This window comes from Acanthisitta chloris, unplaced genomic scaffold, assembly GCF_000695815.1.
Source record: "Acanthisitta chloris isolate BGI_N310 unplaced genomic scaffold, ASM69581v1 scaffold8700, whole genome shotgun sequence".
Lineage (NCBI taxonomy): Eukaryota > Metazoa > Chordata > Aves > Passeriformes > Acanthisittidae > Acanthisitta > Acanthisitta chloris.
The window spans coordinates 18215-28429 of NW_008649931.1; the positions used below are offsets into that span (position 1 = coordinate 18215).

The 10215-nt window shown below is 49.4% G+C and overlaps 1 protein-coding gene across 1 annotated transcript; it reads right to left on the reverse strand.

The window, feature by feature from the left end:
* Nucleotides 1-948: 948 nt before the first annotated feature.
* CEPT1 (choline/ethanolamine phosphotransferase 1) lies at nt 949-7855 on the reverse strand. The gene is made up of 3 exons (XM_009078750.1): nt 7397-7855; nt 2332-2479; nt 949-1094 (listed from the first exon to the last, which is right to left on the reverse strand). The coding sequence occupies exons 1-3, from the start codon at nt 7736-7738 to the stop codon at nt 949-951; spliced, it is 636 nt and encodes a 211-aa protein (XP_009076998.1). The 5' UTR covers nt 7739-7855.
* Nucleotides 7856-10215: the final 2360 nt, after the last annotated feature.

A 10215-nucleotide genomic window follows, 5' to 3' on the forward strand; every position in this document is an offset into this window, starting at 1 on the left:
GGTTTTGCTTTCCTTCCTCCAGCAGACATTGAAAACTGCTCCGATGTCTTAAATTTTTGAGCAGAAACAAAGCAGTTTCTCAAGAGAATCTGCATTATCATGCCAAGAAAAGCTGTTGGAGACAACAGGCCCATCTTGTACTGTTTTAGCAGCATCTGGGTACCTACAGATCAATAATGACAGACTATAAATAATAAATAGCCCATGATATTGGATGCAGTTGGTGTCAAATTGTTCCAAAATGCTCCAAACTGAGGGCAAATTTCAGTTTCCAGGTGCAAAAAGTCACTCTGCAGTGTAATCATTTCAAACATATTTGTTAGGTCTATAACACAGAATAAATGTACATTTGTTTCCCCATTCAGGTAGAGAATCCTCAGCTCACAGGTCCTTGTGCTCCACCTCCCACACACCCTCACCCAGCAGGAACAGCACTCCAGCTCTTGGCTGTGGTGGCATTGCCATTTTGGCTCATTACTGACAGAACCAAGGTCTACACTGCCCCACAGGGATTCAAAACTGTAAATTGGAGGCACAATGGCAATTAATACACTGTATTTTAAGAGTTGTGGTTGACAGGAACAATTAATGCCACCCCACAAGTCAAGCCATAAGTGAACTGAAGGCTAAGTGAAGTGACTGCTGAAGCCAGACTGCCACCATCTGACACCAGCATTCCAACCTGGCATCAAACAGCAGCTACTTCCATGATTTATTCAGCTTTAAATCACACCAAAAGCTCTTAATTACCCAACAGGACAAGAGGCTATTTTCCCCCTCCTAATACAAGCCACACAACACTCAGCATTTATTACAGACCCAACAGCTGCCACAAGTGTGTCTAGATGGACATAAACAATTTGCTAGTGCTCTCAGGAGCTGAACTATCATCACACCATGTACAATGGCACAGGAAAAGCAGTTCCAGTTTGGTCCCAGCTCAGGTACTCACATGCCGAAGCGCAACGTCCCCGAGACGTAGGTCTGCCAGTGGGCACAGTAGAACATGAATGTCCCAGCAAAACAACAAAAGAACATCCAGTCAGGGTTGGTTCCAAGCTGCACAGCAACACAAGTGCCCAAAACCACAAAGACTGCAGGAGAAAATCAGGCACAGAGTGAAAAAAAGGAAAGGGGATTGGATGGAAAGAGCCTCAGTAGAAACAAAGCTAAGGAGGGAGGGAGAGGCAGTGGGAGGTGTCCTGGTGGGAGTTATTGCACAGGTGGAGGTTAACACTTCATTTTTATAGTCAAATTTCATTTAAATGTGTATTTAAATCCATAGCTCCATAGCAGTGATTACAAGTCCTCAATACCGAGGGTTTCTTAGTCCAGATCAGTGATTACAAGTCCTCAATACTGAGGGTTTCCTAGTCCTGATCAGTGACTACAAGTCCTCAATATTCAGAGTTTCTTAGTCCATATCAATGGTTACAGGTCCTCAATACTGAGGGGTTTTCAGTCTCTCACATTTTGAATTCACTTGTTTGTTATTTCTAGAAAATGATTTTAATAATTGATTTTACATATTTATATGATTTTTGTTCCTCTTGTATAATCCCATTAGGAGACTTGAGTGATCTATGCAACTGCAGCAAGTTTGGGGTTTGCTCCTGTATCTAAAATTTGCTGTATCCAAACTTTGCTGGACATTTTTCCCCATTTTCTAAGGTTTTATGATGCGACTAAGAATATCCAAGGTCTGTCAGTCAGGATTCATAAGTATTTGTGCATCTCCCTCCACCCTTTCAACATACAACTGTGATAAGAGCTTTGGAATTGAAGTAACCCAAAGCACCTGAGCAGAATTAGACTCAATGGTCCTTGTGGGTCTCTTCCAATCAGGATATTCCATGATTCTAAGAACTTCTTGCAATGGAGTTAAGCTCCAGGTTGGCTCAATGAACTCAGGAACTGATCTGGATGATTCTAAGCTTAAACTCAGCCTTGTGTCCCACTGCTTAGGCTTCAGCCTGTCTGGATATCACTCTGCAGCAAGTCAATCTAAGATAATAGAGTAGAGCACTCTGACAGCTTCTGACAGAGATGTTTTCGAGCCAAGACTCTGCTAAAGCACCACAGCAAAGTGCTGGCTCAGGCTGAATTGTCACATGCTTCACTCTGTTTTCAGTGTAACCCAAGAGAAGACATTCAGCTGACCAAGAACACTGTCTGTGCAAAGAAAGGTGACTTTCTGAGCTGGAAAGTGATACATGCAGCTCTATCAGTTGTTCTTTCTTCAGGAAAAAAAGCAGCTCTCTGTATTCCAGATCTGATCCCTGAAACAGAGCTATTTAATCCTAATGCTTCAATTAAAAATGACAACAATACCTGTGGACAGAGAATCACAGCCATGATCAAAGAGCTCTCCTAAGGGAGTGCTGCTGTTTGTCCTCCTTGCTTGTTTTCCATCTATAGCATCCAGGGACTGGTAGATGAAAAGGCCACAAGCACAAGCAATGTATGCCCAGGGAGGTGCCTAGGAGAAAAAGGCAATGAGAATAAAGGAATTGTTTTAAAGTTCAAACAATAAAAGCCTACAGGTGACCTCTGCCACCCCCTGGAGTGCTGCACACAGCTCTGGTGTCCCCAACAGCTGCAGAATGTGGAGCTCTTGGAGTAAGTGCAGAAGCCATGAAGTTGGTATGACAGTACAGCACTGTCCCTGTGAGAATGTTGGGGCTGTGCAGCCTGGAGAAGAGAAGGTTGTGTGGAGACCTCAGAGCAACCTGCCAGGAGCTGAAGGGGCTCCAGGGAAGCTGCAGAGGACTCATGGTTAGGAGCTGCAGGGACAGGACAAGGAGCAATGGGGAGAAATTGAAAGAGGGAAACTTAAATTAGGTATTAGGAAGAACTTGCTCCTGTGAGGGTGGAGAGACACTGACACAGGTTGCCCAGGGAGGCTGTGGCTGCCCCAACCCTGGCAGTGTTCAAAGCCAGGTCAGATAAAACCTTGAGCAACCTGCTGTGGTGGGAGGTGTCCCTGCCCAGGGCAGGGGGTTGGGGCTGGATGATCTCAAAGGTCTATTTAACACACTATGATACCCTGACACAGCAGTTCTCCCTCTGCACACACCTCCTTGTCACCCAGGGACCTTCCAGCAGCTGCTCCTTGCCAGGACAGCAGAGTGGGTTGTGCCATGTGGAATGTAAATACACCAGTGACAGGATTACAGCTCAGCTGAACAGGTTCAGCCCATGGCCTAAAGCAGAAGCTGCACTCTACAGCTGGAGAAGTTATAGCACTACACTTGCAAAGTGGCTGGCAACTAAATCCTTGTCAGAGATGTGTGTTTTCCCAGGGCTTTATAAACTCAAAAACCTTCAACTGTGTCAAGCACTGAGCTCATCTCCACAGAGCTTCAGCACTCCCCAGTGCCAGTGCCAGGCTGCAGTGACATCCGAGAGCTGTATCACTGCCAAGGGCCCAACCTTGGAGAGCTCAGGTCCATTTCCAGAGCTCTGCAGCACAGCACCTCCACCAACTGCTCCCCCAGCTCCAGGGCAACTCCTTTGGCAAACCTGTGTTAATAATCCTTAATAGTCCCATCCTGGGTAGCAACTTTTACTTGACAGCAACAAAAGCAATCCCAAAGCTCTTTGCTAGAGCAAAGACTTCAATTCAAGCTCTTCTCAGGGTTTGAAGCATAAAGCAATAAGCCCATAAGAGCCAAAGAGTTGTCACTGCTCTGTCTCAGTTTCCACAGCTCTAAATCAGATATTAATGGCTATTTTGCAATCTCCACACTTGGCAGTGAGCACTTATGAGCAGCTCTGTTTTACAGGCCATCTCAACAAAGCCCAAATGCAGCCAAGCAGCTTAATGAAGCTGTCCTGCCCCTCATAAACCCTGAGTCCTGCTTGGCTTGGGCAACACAACCATGACTCAGGTGCTGCACATCAGCTGACATACATTTCCTTCTACAGCTTGAACTGCTGCTGCATTGGACCAAAACAGTTCATTCTGCCTCAAATGCTGGTACCACACTCTGCTGTCAGCACTGCACACACAGCACAGGGGGGAATGTCTTACCAAATGGCAGAGGAGCAGCTCCTTGGTAGGAACTGGAGTGACAGGACAAGGGGGAATGGGTATTCCAACCCTTCATAATCGAAATTGAAGATACAGCTCTGTGTCCCCAACAGCAGGAGGACATGGAGCTGTTGGAGCAAGTGCAGAGGAGGCCACGGAGCTGATGGGAGGACAGGAGCACCTTCCCTACCAGGACAGGCTGAGAGAGTTGGGGCTGTTCAGCCTGGAGAAGAGAAGGTTGTGTGGAGACCTCAGAGCAACCTGCCAGGAGCTGAAGGGGCTCCAGGGAAGCTGCAGAGGACTTTTGGTTAGGAACTGCAGTGACAGGACAAGGAGGAATGGGGAGAAATTGAAATAGGGAAATTGAGATTAGATATTAGGCAGAAGGTTTTGCTGTGAGGGTGGTGAGGCACTGGCACATGCTGCCCAGGGAGGTTGTGGCTGCCCCAACCCTGGCAGTGTTCAAAGTCAGGTTGGCTAAAACCTTGAGCAACCTGCTGTGGTGGGAGGTGTCCCTGCCCAGGGCAGGGGGTTGGGACCGGATCATCTCTCAGGTCCATTCCAACCCCTTAACACACTCTGATCCTCTGATATTCAGACACTGGTTTGACACCACACAATTGCACTCCATGACACCATTTCTATGTCTCATCTAAAATCTCAGATTTCATATGCCACCTTTAAGTTACCTTCAGGGTGATGCAATTTGTCTCTATAAACTTCCAAATCAGTCTGTTGGCTTTTCTGCCTTAGAAGCTCCTTTTATTAGCAGTGGTGCTGTTTCCACTCACATGTTACTTTTATGTGTAAGATTTCACAGCTCTCTCTCTTAGCCAAATCTTTTTTCCATTTTGTTTAAAAAAACCCACTCCAGGTACCATTTCATCCCTCAGCACTTTGCCAGTAAGAGCCCTCCCAGCTAAGCAGGAAGTATTTGCACCTCTTTTCCTCTCTGGGCTACACCTTTCATCAACAGGAAGCTCTTGAAAAAAAGCAGAACTAAGGCTGAGCTACAAGGAAGAGAAAATTAACATCTGAAAGCATTTGAGGAGGGGAAAAAAAATCAGTTTCTGGAATTTCCAAGCCTCATTTTCTTGCCCAGACACTTCAAAAGCAAAAGCTCTCAGCTTCAGCATGGAGATGGCATCCTCTAGGCAGGGCTGCTGTGCCATATGGCAGAGCAGATCAGGCCAGAGCTGCCTCAGCACAAAGTTGTTTCTCAGTTCAAGTGAGAAGAAAATCTCCTTCAGCTCACCCCAAGTAAGTGTCACACACCAAGCAGTGCTTCAGCACAGCAAACTGCAGCTACCACTGACCTTCTGCTCTGAGTGCAGCTCAGTGGCCACTTCAGAAATTTAACTGCCAACCCAAATGTTCTCCAAATGTTAAATCCTGCTCTGGCTCAGTGGCCTAGAGTAGCTCCTAAGATGATAAGATAGGTTGAAGTCTCTATCAAACTGGATTTCAGAGTCTCAGCCCCCAGGTAACTCTGCTACAGGAGTAAACAGCAAGTTAGCCCCAAGCCACACCACAATCCCACTCTGGAAAAAGCTGCTCCAAGCATTCACTGCTCAAACCTCACATTCCCTGTTTATCCTGTACCTGCCAAATTCCACAGGGTATTGAGAAATTATCTATTTCAACAGATTTCTAGAGGAGACAAACATCCCTTTCCTATGTCATACACATGTTTACTGTGCAGCCTACGTGGTGGATTGGAGTCTGGTTGGGAACACACTGTAAGCTGCTGATTCCCAACCTTGGCTAGGAAGTTCAGGCACCCTCCAAGCTGGAATTCCTGAGGCATTCCCCAGCTGGTTGGTGTGTAACACATTTCTGCACCACATAATTCACTTTCTCAGTACTCACATATCTAAACAGCTCTTCAGATTCAACATTCAAGTGAAAACAACTTATTCCAGTACACAAAAATCGAAGTCTTTAAGTACCTTATGAGGTAACTAGCGAGGGAGAGAAGTCTTTGAAACTTGAGATGCCTCTTAAAGACTTTTGTGCCCCTGAAAGCAGGTTGAGACAGTTCTCCTGAGGACAGGTCAGAGCTTTGAGTGCACTCAGAACAAAGGATCAAACTCCTGACTTTTATCCACCTTCTCACAGCATGGACAGGGCTCAGGGAGACAACTCTCTGTTCTCACATTGTGCCAAAGGGTCTGAGTAGAGCTGACATGACACAGAATCTGCCAGGGCCCAGGAAGCTGAGGGAAGGTGTTCCTGTGCCTCTAAGCTGGGTTTGGTTACACCAGCAGGGCCCAGGGGGGATGAGGGAAGGTATTCTAAGCTGGGGTTTGGTCATACCATCAGGGCCCAGGGGGGATGAGGTAAATTCTAAGCTGGGTTTGGTCACACCATCATGGCCCAGTGGAGATGAGGGAAGGTGTTCCATGCTGGGTTTGGTCACACAGCAGGGCTCAAGGAGGGTGAGGGAAGGTGTTCAAAACTGAGTTTGGGCACACCAGCAGGGCCCATGGAGGATGAGGGAAGGTATTCTGAGCTGGGGTTTGGTCACAGCAGCAGGGAGGTAAATTCTAAGCTGGGTTTGGTCACACCATCATGGCCCAGTGGAGATGAGGGAAGGTGTTCCATGCTGGGTTTGGTCACACAGCAGGGCTCAAGGAGGGTGAGGGAAGGTGTTCAAAACTGAGTTTGGGCACACCAGCAGGGCCCATGGAGGATGAGGGAAGGTATTCTGAGCTGGGGTTTGGTCACAGCAGCAGGGCCCAGGGGGGATGAGGGAAGGGAAGCGTTCTATGCTGGGTTTGATCACAGCAGCCACAGAGGAAGCAGCAGGCCCTGATGTCTCCAGCTCCACCACTCTGAGCTCAGCCCTTTGCCTGAGCTCGAGCTCCTCACTGTTGCAACCCCAGCTGGGCTCAGAGCAGCCTCAGCACCTCACACATCCTGTTGTGTGGCAACTCCAGCTCCCAGAGCTGAGGGTGACTAACCCTGTCACAGGCAGGGAAAGTAAACAGGCACAATCTCTGCCTGCCATGAGCACGAGGCAGCTGCAAAGCCATTTCTTACACTGGAGCCTTGTGGGGCTGAGCTTTGTGCAGCTGGAACTGAGCAGCTCTTGTGGTGTCAGAGCTCACTGCACACAGTGAGTGTTGGCCAGAGGATCTGCTGCCTCACTCTGTGCTCACCCCATACCCACACCTGCTCCTTTTGCATGCAAAGCAGCCCAGAGAGGCAGAAAGATGTCGAGAGAACAGGTTAAATGTACAACAGCTCAGGCTGGGCAGCAAGAACCAGCTGTGCACAGAGCAAGAACCCACCCAAAACCAAGGCCAACTGCTACCAGGTGACAGCAACCACAACAGAGAGTATGAGAGGTGCAGAACTCACCTGCTCTGTAGCTGTTGGGCAGTAATATACTAATAGCAGAGTTGTGAATATATTTATTAACAGTCCAATGATGGTGATCAGATTTGGGGCAATCCAGGCTGGAACTCTTCCAACTAACCATTCCCAGTAGCCCTGCATGAGGGGCTCAAGCAGGGACCGTCCTGCACTCTGGTACTTGTGCTCCTCTAACCGTTTCAGCTGGTGCTTGGACAGGGGAGGTGTGGGCAGCTGCACCAGTTTGCTCAGCACACAGCCAGCAGCAGCAGGACCGTGGCCACAGCCCGTGGGGGCCTCCAGGTGGGACTCCCCACATCGTCTCCTCACGCTCCGGTGCCCACTCATGGATTGGGAGGCCTAGGAAGTGTGATTTGGCAGGTAGCAGCTGGCAGGGAGAACCATAAGATCCTGCAACACAAAGGGTTGAGACATACTTGAGAACACAAAGGAGGTTTGAAGATAGAGAAGCACCTAGAAACTTTGGCAAAGGAGCATTTCAGTTGCCATCAGCAAGCCAAGAGGACACTGGCACAGGTTGTCCAACTTCTTCCTGATATATAATCTAAATTTCTCTCTTCCAGTTTCGCCCCATTCCTCCTTGCCCTGTCCCTGCAGTTCCTAACCAAAAGTCCTCTGCAGCTTCCCTGGAGCCCCTTCAGCTCCCGGCAGGTTGCTCTGAGGTCTCCACACAACCTTCTCTTCTCCAGGCTGAGCAGCCCCAACTCCCTCAACCTGTCCTCATAGGAAAGGTGTTCCAGTGCTCTGATCAGCTTCGTGGCCTCCTCTGGCCTTGCTCCAACTCCTCTGGCTGCCCCAACCCTGGCAGTGTTTCATACCAGGCGGGATAACTCCTCTGGCCAACCCTGGCAGTGTTTCATACCAGGCGGGATAAAGCCTTGAGCAACCTGCTCTGGTGGGAGGTGTCCCTGCCCAGGGCAGGGGGTTGGGACTAGATGATCTCTAAGGTCCATTCCAACCCCTTAACATGCTATGAATTTTATAGGATTACTCCCTTAACAAAGAAAGTGATTCGGAGAGTTGCTGAGGGAAAGACAAGAAACAAGTGTTCCCAGCCCAGCTCCAAAGTGCCAAGCTGCACATTCCCTTCCTTGCTGCTTGCTGAAGCAAACACCCTGCAGTCACCACCCAAAATTTCAGCAGCAGCAGCAGAAACTTACACCACAGCAGTGCCTTGTGTTACAGGCTGAGGCACAGCCAGTCCCTCACACCTCCCAGGAGAGCAGTGACACCACTCAGGTTATCCACTGATACCACTAAAAACTATGCAAACACTGAGAAGTCTTAAGATAAACTGGTTTGGAGCAGCTTTGTCTCCTTGGTGATGCTGAACAACCACCTAAAAGCAGTTAGGGGAGTTTTTTTCAATCTGTTCCTCCTTTCAGCTTTGCTATGGCTTTTCCTTCTCCAGATTTAACCCAGTGGAGGTTAAAGCTCATTGTCTATTCAACTACCAAGACAAGCAAGAAACAAGTAGGAGCTAGAGAGGTTTAGCTGGTCAGAGACAGGACAAGTCAGCTGTGAAAAGAGAGCAGGGTCAGGAACAGCATTTCCAGCACAAACAAGGACCTTCACAGCGTTCCATCTCCCCTGAAGGCAGGTGACCAAACCCAGAACTCTCCACAGGAGCTAGAGAAGCAGTGGAGAAAGGAGACTAAAGTAGGAGTTTGGTGTCTTTCTACAAGAGACAGTCAGGAGAAACAAGAAGAAAAGCTGGTTGTGAAGTCTATGTGTGCAGCAGAGAGGGGAAGAGAACTGACAGCCACCAGCAACACACAGGCAGGGAAAACAAGCTGTGCAAATCAAAGGTCAGCACTGGCCCAGGAACAGGTGCTCTCATTTCACCTCTCCACACCCTGATTCAGGCAAACTCCAGCAGAGAAAAGCCACCTGAGACAGCTCTCTCTGTCCAGCTTGCTACAAGCCCTATCCAACCTCACCTGGAACACTCCCAGGGATGGAGCAGACACAGCTGCTCTGGGCAACCTGTGCCAGTGCCTCAGCACACTCACATGGAGGAATTCCTTCCCAATATCCCATCTGTCCCTGCTCTCTGGCAGTGGGAAGCCATTCACTGTGTCCTGTCCCTCCATCCCTTTTCCCAAGTGCCTCTGCAGCTCTCCTGTAGCCCCTTTAGGCACTGGAAGGGGCCCTGAGGTCTCCCTGGAGCGGAGCTTCCCCAGACTGGACACTCCCAGCTCTCAGCCCTTCATAGTGTCATAGTGTGTTAAGGGGTTGAAACGAACCTTAGAGATCATGCAGCCCCAAGCCCCTGCCCTGGGCAGGGACACCTCCCACCAGAGCAGGTTGCTCAAGGTTTTCTCCCACCTGGCTCTGGATCAGAGCACTCACCCCCTCCTGCCTTAGCCCCTAGGAGGTCCCTGTGGGACACTCCCAGCTCTCAGCCCTTCATAGTGTCATAGTGTGTTAAGGGGTTGAAACGAACCTTAGAGATCATGCAGCCCCAAGCCCCTGCCCTGGGCAGGGACACCTCCCACCAGAGCAGGTTGCTCAAGGTTTTCTCCCACCTGGCTCTGGATCAGAGCACTCACCCCCTCCTGCCTTAGCCCCTAGGAGGTCCCTGTGGAGCTTGTCCTGGACAACCAAACCAACAAGCCCCAACTCAGGACACTATCACCTGTTTCCCTGTGGCACAGAGGCTGCTCTGTCCTTCTGACAGAGCCCAGCTTGGAGTGCCTTCCCCCTAGTCCAGCTCAGAGGTGTCTGATCCCCAGCCCAGCCCAGGGGTATCTGACCCCCAGCCCAGCCTGGGGGTGACTGATCCCCTAGCCCAGCCCGGGGGT